The sequence below is a fragment of the Amphiura filiformis genome, chromosome 9 (assembly GCF_039555335.1).
Source record: "Amphiura filiformis chromosome 9, Afil_fr2py, whole genome shotgun sequence".
Taxonomy (NCBI): domain Eukaryota; kingdom Metazoa; phylum Echinodermata; class Ophiuroidea; order Amphilepidida; family Amphiuridae; genus Amphiura; species Amphiura filiformis.
The window spans coordinates 37,449,221-37,464,716 of NC_092636.1; the positions used below are offsets into that span (position 1 = coordinate 37,449,221).

At 34.6% G+C, this 15,496-nt stretch overlaps 1 protein-coding gene across 1 annotated transcript in view; it reads right to left on the reverse strand.

Annotated features, from left to right (window-relative positions):
* Window positions 1-1,379: 1,379 nt before the first annotated feature.
* LOC140160069 (LON peptidase N-terminal domain and RING finger protein 3-like) overlaps window positions 1,380-15,496 on the reverse strand; it is a 28,034-nt gene continuing 13,917 nt past the window's right edge. The window contains exons 7-13 of the mRNA XM_072183339.1: window positions 13,679-13,760; window positions 12,975-13,089; window positions 12,386-12,558; window positions 10,793-10,963; window positions 7,718-7,896; window positions 6,392-6,534; window positions 1,380-5,859 (exon numbers count right to left, since the gene is read on the reverse strand). Coding sequence (XP_072039440.1) covers window positions 5,704-5,859; window positions 6,392-6,534; window positions 7,718-7,896; window positions 10,793-10,963; window positions 12,386-12,558; window positions 12,975-13,089; window positions 13,679-13,760 — 1,019 coding nt within the window. The 3' untranslated portion in view covers window positions 1,380-5,703. The remainder of the gene's footprint in view (window positions 5,860-6,391; window positions 6,535-7,717; window positions 7,897-10,792; window positions 10,964-12,385; window positions 12,559-12,974; window positions 13,090-13,678; window positions 13,761-15,496) is intronic.

Here is a 15,496-nt window from a genome sequence, read left to right on the forward strand (position 1 = left end):
ATGTCATTGAATAAATGAAGAAGAGAAAATACACAATGATTGTTTTTATGAGTTCATGTATGCATGTAAGCCACATATGTTAGGTAAGCACTAAGCAGCCACACACAGCCAAGGCCATAAACTTGAATTGTCACATTGTGTTATTAAGTAACATGCTTATTGTTCTCAACCTTTGAGGTTCAGATCGGCCTGTTATATACAGTTTTACTTGCTAATTTGAAAATGTGATTGTTCTGAAGATGTACTGCATGAAAAATATTGTTTCATATCACTGGGCATACATAATATGACAACAGCTAGGCTTTCTAGGTCTAGAATTCAGAATTCGAATACATCAAAATATTGTTTATTGCAGTGATGAGCACTTTAATACGGTATCTATTTCCACAAAATAGGGTACCAATTATTATGGTTTTCAATGGTATGAAGTTAATAAATGAAGCATATTTGACCTGTCAACAAGATATATGTGACACAATCAATCAACATCAGTCGGAACTCGGCAATATTAAATTTTCAGTTTCTAGGTAATTAGTAAAAAGCATTAACAAAGCTGCATTTTGCAACAAAAAAAAACCTATTGAAATTGAACAACCAGTTCCAAATATATGAGCAATTAGAGTTTCCAAAACATAAGAAATGTTTTAAAATATTTCCTTTGTTTGCCTATATCTCAAAATCAATATTCCGACTGATTTTGCTTGATCGCATCACAAATGGTGAATTTGAAAAGCAAATAAGGATATTGTTGTTGCTCTAGAAAAAAGAATTATTTTTAATTGATCAAATCCTGCATGGAAGAAAAGTTGGAACAAAATATATACAGGTCCTGGTTCTCAAGACAGACCCAAATAAGTAAAATTAGGTACTCACTAGAAATATTTCGATTCCTGTCAGGAATCTTGTTCACTCTGGTTGTGGTGAGTGGTAGTGTTTCTTGATCTTAGATCTTTATTCATATGAATTAGGATTTATTGTAGGGTTCTCCGATTCAGCAAATTGATGAACGGGTCTTTAAACTGGGGGGTTCAATGAGGGGATAGGTCTGTATGTTGCTGTGGTAACAAACTACTGGGGGTCCAATGAAAGGATAGGCCTGTGTAATTGGTGTGATAACAACCAATTGGGTTTGCTGAGTTTAACAACTTCTATAAATTTCACAGGGACAAGCTGCCTGGCTAGCACTAGCCTTTCAACAAGGCTTTGGCTACCTGGGCCAGCACCGTAGTGAGAGCGCCATCTATCATATTCTGCGCGCCTGCGGCGCTCGCTCGCCCCCCCCTAGGATCGTGAGGTCTTTGACAAAGACTAGGCTAGCACAGACACTGTTTTAGAATATGTTCAGTACAGACATTTGGCAAAAAGACCAGAAAAGAAAATCGCACTACAGCAAGTCATGTTCCAATCATTTTTTATATTTTTTTTTCAGTTTTATTTTGAAGTACAATGCTATACAACTACAAAGACATGTTTTTACACATCAGAGCGTATGTTACAAAAGTTCATAAATAAAAGAAACTACTTGATAATACCTTGTGATTTACAACACTCAAAATACAAGAAAAGCTTTTCTTGGTATCATGGCTTGGCTTCTACATGGAGACGCTAATTATTCCTTGGTATAATGATGGCAGAGGTAATTAATTCATAATGAAGCTATATATCAATTGGCTTTCTTTTAAGGATCACGAGGTAGAGTCATATCATTACACTATCAATTTAATTGCTATTTCTTCTTGTACAATTCTCTTCTCCAAATATTTTTCAAACTCACTCATACCACTGAAACCATGAATAGTAATTTACATGAAGTTACAGTTGTAAACACATCATTTTATATTGGCTATTTATTTTGAATTAGTATTTCCTCACACAAGATTACTTTTTCCCCATTTGGATGGAAATTCCCCATACATACAGTTGGTTGCATATGGAAAACACAAGGAAGTATGAACTTAACTAGAGACAGTGGCGGGGCATAATCAACAAATTTTGCACAAAATTGCTGCAAAAAGTGGAAATTTTCTTAGTTTTGGGTTTTTACTGGGGGCAAGAGTTCTGACTGGGGGAATTTTCCCCTGTGGCGCCGCCACTGACTATAAAATAACTACATTGCAAGTCCATGTATGAAGAACCATGTGCTTCTTAAGTCAAATACCTAACAATTTGCGAACAGCAACAGTTGAGGTATGCACTAACAGTACCCTCCTGAAAAATCCCACCAGCAAATAAAGGTATAGACCCTTAATTCTTGTTGGGATTTTCAAAGGAAGGAGTCCATGTGGACTATAGGTGAGTTAGGTGTCCATTTGAAGACACAAAATTTGAATTTTTAATTCAAAATATTAATATCAGTTTTAATGTGCTGTAAAAACAGTTTTTCCCGCAACAAAATTAACTTGATTTGTTTCACCTAGCCTACAAGGCCAAAATAAGATTCAACAACAAAACCATTGTAATTGAACAAAATGGCATGTATCATGTGAACTCTTACTTTTAATGTCATTCTTAACAATGTCAATTAAGGCGTGGCTCTCCACCCTTGTGCATATTAGTTGGTCAAAGCAATTCTAGCACTTATCCGTGTAAGTTATTTTATCAACAAAGGGATCATTCATAGCACATATAAAGGGGTAGCACATAGCTTTATCCCTGTTTGAGAGAACCCTTTTTTGACCCAAGTAGGACAACAGCTGCCAAACCCTGCTGCATCCCATGAATCTATACTTAATGAGCTGATTATTCTCATGCTTGATACAATTTAATTGCCATAAATAATGCTTGATACAATTTAATTGCCATATAGAGTCAAATGATTTGTTGGTTGATAATTGACCTGAAAATGATTGAACTAATACTTCTGCAAAATAATTATAGGTTAATAAATGTGTATCACTTGTTGGGAGTGGTATGTATGAAGTAATGCACAAGTACTGAGATACTGATGCATTTTTCTGATGCAAGAGCCCTGCAGGGGGGAGTGCATTAGATATTTTTATAATACCTTGGGGACAAAAGTGCATTATTTTCTACAATTTCTTAAGCAACAAGTGATATGCATTTATTAACCCATTTCATGATTCCATGATTGTAGATATTTTTACAACAAAATTGTCACTAAAAATGTTGGAAAATACAATCAAACACTTGTCCCTTGCCTTTGTTGATTAACACTGAGGTCATGCAAGGTAAAGTAAACCTGGTCTCCCGTCAGCATAGCATCATTTTCCTTTTCATACAACACAAACATTCTTGTATACTATGCGAGAACTCATCTCAATTAAATACTTAATGTCCAACTCATGATATATATTGCACCCTATCACAATCACAATTTGAATCTCAATTTTGAACACTCAAATCTCATTGACCATCATATTGTAAGAATAATATAAATGTATTCTTGTCTGCTTATATCACCATTTCCTGATATTAATCTTTTAGACTGATGGTATCACACCACATCAATGTGAAGGTGACATCCTGTTTTAAAGCCACAGTTCACATAATTGATAAGAATAATTATAAGCTTTACTATGAAAGACCATGGAGAAATGCATGGTATGGATGACATTATTAGACTAAGCTTGATTAAAATCAAAGACATCAACTTATGAGAGATTCCATTCATCAAAAACAAAACAGTGCCCTAAAATATATCACATCATAATGCCCATTCCAAAAAAATTGCCCTTAAAATATATCATAAACTATATAATGCCCATTTACAGAAACTTCTTTCTCATAACATCTTGTTTTTAAGATGAATGTTTGATCATCCTCCACATCTCCTAGGCAGTGAAAAATTGCCGTAAAATATATCACATCATAATGCCCATTCAAAAAAAACATTGCCCTTAAAATGTATCACAAAATATATAATGCCCATTTACAGAAACTTCTTTCTCATAACATCTTGTTTTTAAGATGAATGTTTGATCATCCTCCACATCTCCTAGGCAGTGAAAAAAGTTCCTCATCAAATGTTCTGATTTGATATTAAGGGATGGGAGGCTCTCAATATTAATATTTTAAAATTCTTTCTCTTTTAATTCACACTTCACACGCATTCTCTAATTCTTTACAAAAGGAAAAAGGTCAGGTCTACAACTGTCAACCAGTTTAAGTAAAAAAAGGTCACATGGGGCTACAAACAGGTTAAATGAAAAAGGTCACATCTACAACCAGGTTAAATGAAAAAGGTCACATCTACAACCAGGTTAAGTGAAGAAGGTCACATCTACAACCAGGTACAGGATCATCACTCATTTAGCCTACATAAATCAACATTTGGGATTTTGGGGTCTGTGCTCTTACATACCAAATCTTTAAACTTGATCACTTTGTTCTACTTACACATAATTATGTTCCTGAGATAACACAAATTTATAATATTGCTCTTCTGCCTTCCACAGGAACCATTTTAATACATAAAATTATGTTACAGTTCAATAAATAAAGACATCAGGTGGGATCATGAACTCCTGGTTATTCACAGTCATAGTGCACGTTAGAATATGACCGTTGCTAGATCAACTGGATCACGCTTTCTTTGTTACAAACCACCTATGGCATATCAAAATTCGGAACAGGTGTATGAGCCCAGGCTTGGAGCAATAACCAATGGTTACTAATGTGCACTACGACAGCGAATATCAATTTCAAAACCAAAATGTACTTTACGGTGAAGCCCACATTGGGATTTTAGTTTTAGTGTTAAGAAGTGTTTACAGATATGTACAATGGTATTCACTTTCCCCCTCAATTCATTCCTATGGAGAAGTGATTTAAAGGGACATTCACATATGAGCTTTATAGTGACTCTATTTACACTTTAGAAGTTAACTTTAATGTCCTTGACCCATTGGACAGTCTCTTCCCCCATTTTTCTTTATCAAAATTGAGATTTTGGTATCAGAAGAAAGCTCATATTTCTCTCATTATTCCAGTGACATTTAATGCCTGAGGAATTTTTTGTTTAAATGGTGTGAACAAAAACATAGTGATTTGTGGTAACCACACTGGAAGTGTATGTACTATCCTATGTGGCATTGTTATATAGGTTTTTGCTTCTCATATCAAAACCGCTGCAGCAATACAACTCAAAATTTGGAAACACTTCGTTTTAATGGTAGCCTTCAATATAAGATAGAAAACGGAACATGAAAACTGGGACCATGCCTCTTTAGTGGAAAAATTTGTTTGCATCAAATGAATCAGTCACTTTGTGCCTACATGTATAACAACAAGTTTGAGTGTAAATACCAAATAATTATCAGAACCGATAATTTTCACAAAACTGTCGGTCAAAAGAAACACGTTGCTGCAACTTTCATTTGGCATTTTATGTTGAAATTTAATTTTGTTCATGTCACATTACATAGTCAAAATAAGGACATCAAGAAAATGAAATGTAACTCCCACCACAACATCAGTCTATGAATGTCCCTTTAATGTTTGACCTATAACCTTGATGGATTGTTTGTTCAGGTTTTTGTGCTGTTATCTTTTAATTTTGTTCAGCTCTTCCAGTCTGCTCCTTTTGCAAGAAGAAATAATTAAACATAATCATCATTGCGGGAAGTCACTACCTGAAATACATGTAGGAAACTCAATTTTGGTTTGGAGATCCATGCTGATGTCATTCCATTTCCACTGGAATTGATGATTTAAGTAGTGGTTCAATACAACAGTTCTTGTGTATTAGTGTCCCATTTGGTTCATTCTGGTAATAAAATGTTTTAATGCTTGCAGACGATCTTTCACATTAGTCAATGATACGATCCTGAGCTGGGATTGAGGACTCACTGGAAGTACGGCAGTCATCCACCACATCCAAGCTGGACCACTTGAACTTTCCTGGTATTAACAAAAAAACATGAAAGAAACACTTGTCAGTATAGGCAAAAATGACATTAATTCAGTAATTAATCTTCGTATACTTGCACACATTTATCTGATTTTTCTCTGATCTCTGACCCGTATATTCAATTACTGCATGGCATACTATAAACACACAAAATTAAAATCTAGCACTTTCCAAATAATTGAACAATATTTAACAATCCTATGAGCCAAAATTCAGTGGAAGTATATAGTACTTATCAAAATCCAATGTGGTTCATATCATGCAACTAAAACAAACTTGTGTACCACTGCATCTTGTTGATAATGATGTCAACATCACACAGATATTCTCAGCGATTCTTAGTTCAAATCACAAGAAGGACATGACCAAGCATCATAAGCACATTTTTAACATTCTACATAACTTGCAAGTGGATTTCCAAAGACATGATGACAAGTCCAAGGAGCATGAAAACACGCTCAAGAAGTATGTTTTAAATCCTCTTCTCAAAAACTGGTAGAATTAGGAAGGTTCAAGTCTCACCTTTTGTATGTCATCAAGTTGAGGTAGATGCCCAAAGAAGTCGGCAATCCTAGTTTTATGGAAGATTGGTAAATTACTGTACCATGTCACCGCTTGCTGATAAACTGAACTGTTCATAGCCTTAACTTCTTCAAATTCTTCATCTGAGAATTTAAAAAAAAATTGTATATCAATTGTCAATCAACACTTTCCTCTGATCTCAGCCTTAACAATTAGGGTAAACCATAACAGTTAACTATGGTTAACTTTGTGAGACTGTGTCACCAGGTTAAGCCTTTTTCCATATCTCGGAGGATTCAGAGTGTTGTAATCTCGCTGCCATGGTGAATCATCTTAATCAGATCGCATTGACTAGGGCGGTTGCAGCCTAACCCGGCACAAACCTATCCGCCCTTAGATTGTAACATCCAGCAATTATTATCTGTACTGCTGCCAACAGTCCATTGGGTGAAGGAAGTTTTTGATAACTTAACAACTAATCACTGATTTTGAAAGCAGGAGGAAACAGGAGATCCTGGTGAAAACCTGCAAGAGCGCCCATGGATCGGGATAAACCAAAGGCACAAACAGTCCTTGGGCATGGCCAGGGCTTGAACCCTGGACCCCAGGACCTCAGTGGTGCAAGGTGAGGGAACAACCGCTGTACCAACTCACTCTCCCTTTAATGGGTTGAAAAGTTTTCTTCAGTGGACCTTAAAGACCTATCATCAAGATCATAAAAATCATCAAAATTCAGGTTTTGTCACCTTTGAACATGCTAACATAGCCTACTAGTGGTCAAGCCAAAGATGTTTAATAAAGACAAAACAACTTTGTCAATACTGCTGTTATCCTCTTTTTTTGCCAAACTTTTCATTTCAAAAATATTATGCTTCACTTTAAGGTAATTTATATATATATAAGTTATTTTAATCTTTCCGCTGAAATCTCTGAATGAGCTGTTAAAGCATAATTTTTGGAAAAGACATGTTTCATTCTTATACATGTAACCAATCATTAATTAGAGTAACACACAAAAAAGTGAAAATTAGAGCAACATTTTGGAATGTACTCAAGATTTTGAATGCTTAGACTTGTTCCAAGCCTTTGATTTTTGTGACTCGATTGTATTGCATGTTTTTGGCTCTTTTTTCAAAAAAATTATTAAAATAATGAACTTTTCCTTTTATCTCCAGTTAATTAGTACTAAATGAATGATTAGGATTGAGCTATGTTTCATTTGACAAAAGTTAATAATATTTTTTAAATCTCAAAAATTTAGTGCTGTATTTTTTCTGGAATGGAGAGTAGCAAGAAACAAGTGCACAAATACTGATGTTATCTTACCTGATATATCATCATCCTTGATGAATTCCACCTTAGCTGTGTTGTAGCCATCCCTCATGCTACGAGAATTCACCTTAAACCGTCTTCCTCCGTGGGTTTTGATGATGGAGCGACCATCAGGTAGATGTTTCACATCTTCTATCTCCAACATGCATCCAAAATCAGCAAATGCTTTCGTCCTAATGCAAAAACAAAGAGAGACATACATTTTAGAAGGTAATTGACTAGAAAAAATGAACTGAATCAAAATGCATTATTTTTCCAGACACAACACACCTGTACTTCGGATATCGCACACGTGTTTAAACATAGTTTGTGATGTCCTTCTTAAATTGATGAAGTTCCTCCCAGTCCAGTGGGAATCTGGCTCTTGTGAAACTCCTGTGGGATTGGACCACAGCCATTCTTTGGCTCTTCAGGTGGCTTAAATTGTAGGTAGGAAATGGAAAAGTTCAGGTGCCCTTTTATGAAATGTGAAGAGAATTTCAACAAATCTTCATGTGACTTATGAAAGAACATTCCTATTCAAGCTGCAACAAATCCCTTTTAAATTACGAGATGGAAGTTAATTAGTCTTCTTTCAAAATATGTTTTAACTGGTCCTATCCAACTGGTCCAGATAGGACCCGGCTCAAACATAATACTCAAGGCAGGCCAGAATACCTATATAAAGCCTGATGGCCTATATCGAAAGAGAAGTAAAATAAATTGGTTATGATATTGTGGTCCGCAACTTCTTTCCCATCTGTTTTTCAAGTTCATCTTCCATACATCATGATATGAAATCTGGACTATTCAAACAGTAATATCCAAGGATCTTCTTGTCCTGAAACTCAATAGAGCCCAAGCCTGTTAGTGGCTCTATATCTCTGAATATGGCTTTCTGGGTTTAGAAAGGTTACCTGACCCTCTATTCTCATCTTCTCTGCCCTGAAGTACACTATGTTCAAGTACATATCACACAGCTTGAGGAAATGCACTGATGCACACACTGGAAACCAACCAACACAATAGGGCAACTTACATAAACTGTAACTTGTGTAACAGATGCAAAGCATTGTAGGGCATAGGTCAGTACTTGCAAGTTTTTTATATATATATTGTTTTCCTATCTTACATAATGTTTAAAATGACCTGTTTCCCCATTTTTGGGTTATACATGTATTGCCCAGCTGTTTTGTATAAAGCAAAAACTTATGTAACAATGTCCTATACTGAACAGTTTAACTTCTGGTGGTGGTACTTGTTCACGTCATCATTACTACATGTAGCTTTCTTCTGCTATGGTATCAAAATCTCAGTTTTGATTAGAGTTGGGCCATGAGGCTGTTGATCGGGTTGAAAGGGGAATCCTTTAATGGCACTCAAGGATGAAATATATTTTTTCATATTATTCCCTATAAGCTATAATTTGTGCCTCTGTGTCATGACCAAAGCATGAACTACCATGTGTGTTCAATACCTACTCCTGATTCCGGAAATTTTTTTGGATAAAAAAGACATTATCCTCTTTTGCCATATGAAACACAGGTTAATCCAAATCCTTATGTTAGCTAACTAACTAGCAATGAATATCATATTTTATTTTAAGTTCAATTTTTTTAAAATGATAGCTAAAAAATATGAAATTTTGCTCTTTTTCTTACAATTGCAGTCATAAAATTCAGACTTCACGCTAACCATTCCAAATATTAAGTATAATAGGTTAAGGTATTACTCATATAATATCAATATTTTATGACAATTTTGAAAATTGGTTAAGAGAGATGAGAAAAAGAGTATTCCAAAAATTAAAAAGCATTACCTGTCTTTGGGATTGATTGTCACAGTATCCAAAAAACAGGCTAAGAACACACATTTTTGGCCCCAATTTCCAAACATTGGTCAAATTTGGATTTGTATTGCCAGTTAATTTTTACTTGATGGGGGGGCTGATGAAATTTTTTTGATAATGTTGGAGTCGTCGTCCATACGGATAAATGTAGCTACATGCAATTGAGTGGAGCTTTGAGTAGAAAAGCATTTTTTTTAAAAAAAAAATTAATTGCTGTATTTTTCAGGAATCAGCAGTAGTTGTATAAGTTCTACCAATAGGGATCCTTATCACCCATATGACATGTTTCTATACACCATTTGTAATTATGAATTGACCTTCCAGCTTTATGTAACTGTACTATCCACATGTACTATATTTAGCTTTGTATCTTTATTATTGACCCTAAAAATTTTAAACAAACAATGATGATTCTTCTCTAATCTGTTCTCACAGTCGAAGTGGAATACTTTCCATGCGTTTTACATGGCTGTATATCTTGCAGTTTCCCACCAATGGATGTGTAACTGGACCAACAATCGAACATCCACACCAGATATTGACACAAAACTTGCTTGTTTTTAGCACATGAACATTATGGGTCACAAACACTTGGGGCTGATGAAAAAGAAACTTTCACATTTTTTTCAGGGCCCCTTTCAGGCCTTAATATTATTTTCAGAGCCCCCTTTTGGCCATGACAAAATGTATGTCAACCCCGTAGAAAATAGTGTGAACTCATGTTCTATGATAAAAATAAAGGTGATTTCGAGGGATAAATTTTTCCCCCCATTACAAGTGTTTTTGAACAGTCCTTTAAAAAAAAAAAAAAAAAGATGTTTGCTTGCCCTCAACCGACCGACCCTAATTAAAAAAAATCAAAAAAAGTTTTTTTCTTCTATTTACTGTACAAAAGAATACCGACCCTATTTTTGGAAATTCCTGAAAAAGTTTTTTTTTTCTTTTCAAATTTTTGCATTCTGAAGATGTAAAAAAAATGTATTTTAGAGCTTGTGTTCAACATTTTAGTTGTTTTGTAATGTTAGTTGATTCATTTTGACACCAAAATTGCTTAATACAAACAGTAGAGTTTGCTAGTAATTAAAAAAAAAAAGAAAAAAAAAAAAAAGAAATCCCGACCGACCGACCCAATTGTTAAAATTCAATTGAGGGCAAGCAAACAATTTTTTTTTTCTTGGCCTTATGGGTACAACTTGATATGGGACCAGACAATCCACACAAGATATTGATTAAGTACTTACTCATCTTCAGCAGAAGGACACATGCCAAATTCTTTGGTTCCTGACTTCATACATTGCCTCACCATGAGGCGATAACGAGGCTCATAAACATGAAGGGGACAGGGTATGGACGGGAAAGCCATGGTGCATACAAATACGGGGATTTCACATTCTCCGATGCCAGTTTTGTACCTGTTGAAGCAAGATAAAGTCATCAAGTTGTTATCTGTCAAATATCTACACACAAATGTTCATACTTATTTTGGTTCACCTCAAGTTAGGTAGTGATGTCATTGCTTTTTCATGGTTGCGCCAGCAAACCGCTCTTGTACGTGTGTATTAGTTCGACGCGATTAACATTACGTGGGCGATTGACTACTGTGACCAGCGAAATACGCTTCTACGTCACTTCCGAACTTAAGAATCAATGTATAACACATGCATGTATGGCAGAGAAATCATTTGAATCAGAATGCGTTGAAGAATTCCACATCAGTCAATAAAGGTATTCTATTTCTGGGAGATGATGAACAGATAAAAATATAAAATTGCAGATCCATACAGAGTAGTGATAAAATGAGAAAAATTTATAATTAGACTTGAACACTTCTAGTTTGTTTCACATTCAAAGAACTTCCTCAGCAGATGTTGTAAGCTCTAATATTCTTGGAAATGGCTGAAAACCTGTGTGGGACAACCTGATCAAGACCAGAGACAGGAATTTTCCTACTTTGGTGACGTCAACTACTGTGACGTCATCTGATCAGGTTGGTCTTTAGTTGTTTCCAAGAAACATCAGTATTAATAACATCAGCTGATAAGGAAGTTCATCGAAAGTGCTCCCGGTTAAGTGAAATAAACAAGTAGTGTTGGTTCTGTTGAAATCTTATTTTTAATCATTCTCAGATAAAAATATCCCTTACAATAGCAATTTATATTATGAAGAAGTTCAAATTAAGGCAACTGCATCCTTACCAATTGCTTAATTCTAGATAATATACAGAGGTGATTTGCCTGTGTGCCACTTTATTAAAAAGCTGATCTTATAATGAGATAATTCAACTTGTGCATTTATCACAGTAACACTTTCACCTACTTCTGGATAGAAAATCCCCCCTCCCAGAGCAAACCCAGGACAATTATCTCATAGTGATTGACATCTTATGGTGCAGCACTGTCAAAGATACATAGTGAGTTTTGACTTAAATTATCCTCTTCTCTTGGTGACAGTGGCAGAAAACTACCTTGCTTAAAAGTTGAGATACCATTCCTTCTCTACTAAAAGAAAAGGGAGGCCGGTGACTTTCTTGGCCAGGAGTATCTAATAACTTGTAGACAATGTGGCTCCTTATCTGCATTTTTATCATCCCACACAATCACTGTGGCCTTGATACACACCATTTTCTGGAAACTGAATAATCTACTTGTATTTAATCTCTCACCATACAGTCAGTCTACTCTGAAGTACAAAGTACGGATGCGGACGCACACATTGTGCCGACTTTGAAGGCACGCATACCTGCAACAGAGACGCAGCACTATACGCACTGTTAACGCGCGGTATGCTCGCGTTGTCACTTTGTACTTCGGAGTGGACAAGCCGTAGCCATTTACCTTGCCAGCTGCTCCAGTTCTTGTCTCTGCAACTCCTCCCGTTCTCGGTGCTCCTCAGGAAGATACTTCTGTATGATAGCGTCCGTCAACACCGTAATCGTTTGCCTTCTTTCCGCAAGAAACTGACGAGTAGAATTAAGCAAGACATCATGCAACCAGCTACCATCTAATGCCTGGAAAGTTAACAAGGGATTTGCTTGGCTCCATTTGGGTCTTTTTATTTTTGGTGTTGATTAGTAAATCACACTTGATTGTTAATATTTATATTGTTGTTAGAATATGCACACCAGCTCAAAGCTAAGCTACTGAAAAAAAAAATCTTTTTCATTGACCAAAATTGGACATTATACCCTTATTACGCCATGTTCCGAATTATCATTTACAGGGCATGTTAGCGCAAGGCCTATTCTTTTGTTTACAAAAAATCTGATTAAAACTTCTAAAAACTTGAGAATATTCAAACACAAGCATTTGAAATTCTTTTTTAAAGCACTTTTATCAGCTACTCCAACATTTGTTTTTGATTTTGAATGGCTATTCATCATATTACACACTCACACTTCAACAAGAAATCAAACAATATACTTACATCAGCTAGAGAGTCCTTGCAAAGCGGGCACATCTTGCTATGATCAAGGGAACGATAAAGGCATTCTTTACAGAAGGTGTGGCCACATGGTGTGGTGACGGGGTTGTAGAGCAATCTGCAGGAACAAACGCCATCAAATATGAGGGATGAAATTAATTTTGCAATATATTCAAATTAAGTGGGTGGGATAGAAGTCACTAGGGGCTGTTATTTTTAGTCAAAAAAAATTCTGATTTTTTTTCTTATTCAAATAATCAAATTTTTAACTGACTTAATTTAATGGGGTTGTTTTCGCCCCTATATCCACATAACAACTGTTTAAGTCAACCAAAGTGGCTCAACACAATAAGAGTTGGCAATTTCAAGCATGAAGTAATGTAAAACAAACTGTTGTTCAAATGTTAAATAATATCGATGTAAAATATTGAATAAATCGTTTGAAAGTAAGAGATAAAACAAGGCGATTTCCATATCCTAACTGGTAAAACCTAAAAAGGGTTCTCAAAGTTTGTTAAAATCATAATAAATAACATCAAAAATAGATAAATGCAGATGATTATTTAACCAAAACAACATTGAATTATCCATAAATAATCAAATTTTTATTAATTGATTTTTTACATATTAGTAAATCAATGATTAAAAAAAATTTGAACCAATATATTTTTCTGAAACCATATTTGAATGAAGCACCTTATACTGACCTCATGCAAAGGCTGCACTCGTAGTCATCAGCTTTCACCAGGCTGGGGTCAATCTCTCTACATTTTACCTTTTTTTCTGAACCTGAAATTAATAAAAACATGAAATGGATTCAAACATTGCATTATCAAGGACTCAATAGGAACTGTCAAATATTTCATTTGCCCAATATAATGAATGCAGCAATTTTGCGTAGGGACATAATTATGTATAATTCGATCATTCTACAATGTATTTCAATAAAATGATGAAATATTTTGAAATTGGAACTGTCAAACATCCAGCACAATGTTCCTCTTTTTAGTGTTAATCTCTTTTTAAAATGGTTATGCAAAGAATGGAATAAAAAACGAAAGGGGGAATCAAAGCCCACACAATATTTGTAAATTTATATAATGTTAAAATTCAGTTCAAGTGAACAGACCTTTGAGAGTAAGCACCACCCTCTCTTGTTTTGTTCATCATCTTTTTCTTTTCCTTTGTTTGTTTATTATTTAACAGATACTTCAATATTCTTATACAATCTGTTCCAAGTTATTTATTAACTATCTATGTCCTCATTTCTGCTGACCTTATTTCTCAGGGTCATCAATGTACATGTAATAACACTGGAGTGTTTATATAAATGATCTTATTCATGTAACAATTGCAACCTTCATCTTAAAGTTATGTTTTACATAACAATGCATGTAATTGTTAAGCCCTGATGAAAACATGGGAGAGTAATTTAGTACTTTTATCATCATTTTTATTCAATACATTGTTTTTGTATATCATTAGAAGTGCTATTAAAATTGTTTGTTATTATTACAATTCTCATCCCCATCATTAACTACCTATTACCGATACTTCATAATACCACCCCCCCATATATAAGCATCTCTTTGTGAATAAAATACAAAAATAAAATTATAGATTAAATATAATATAGGCCTATAGTAACAAATAAAATAACAAAAATAACAAAAACACATCAAGATTTAGAGGTACACAAATGTACACACACCTTAATGCTCAAACTTGAAAATCATGCTAACAGTAGCAATTTATTAGTAAAATTATAAAATTAATTTATTTATAAAGTGCCTAGGTGGTGTATATTGTTATCAGAAATTAAATAACCAAAATGTAAAAATCCATTGCTTGGCACACCTGATGGAATAAGATATTTCAATATATTTGATCTATGGATACAAGTCAATGTTACATATGTCTGTGCAATGTGAATTATAAAATTATGCAAAAAAAGTTCTTATCTAACTGATCAAGGCTCTGCACATGCGCACACTGACTGAGCTTGTGTAACCAGCCAGTATTAGACATGTTACATAAAGACCATTTTTGAAGGCTGAATCTGCACGTAGACACAGATTTCGCCTTTGTATTGGACAGCTCTTGTATTTTCCTTTGTGATATTTTGTTATATATATATGCAGCACTTTGACCTGTGCCAGTTCTATGAGAGCAAATTCATTTTTGTGAAGTTTTGATTTGAGAATGATCCATTAGACCTATAAATAGTACTGTAAATCAAGTGTTAATTTTGTGTGTGTAATTTTTGTGCTTTACCAATTTTTAACTACAGTACTTTGCTTTCAATTTCAAACCTACAACTTGGAATACATTAACTTTTTCTAACATAGACCCATGGTATGATTACGAACATATTTCTTGTTTTATTTTCGCGGTGTGCTGTGTTGAGTACCAAAGCATGAAAATTATGTTCTACAAAATGTTTTGTAGTAAAAATAAAATGGGGCTAGCTCGATCTGATTTTTAAAAAACTACAAGATCTTTTCTATTTGGCAGGTTATTTACTT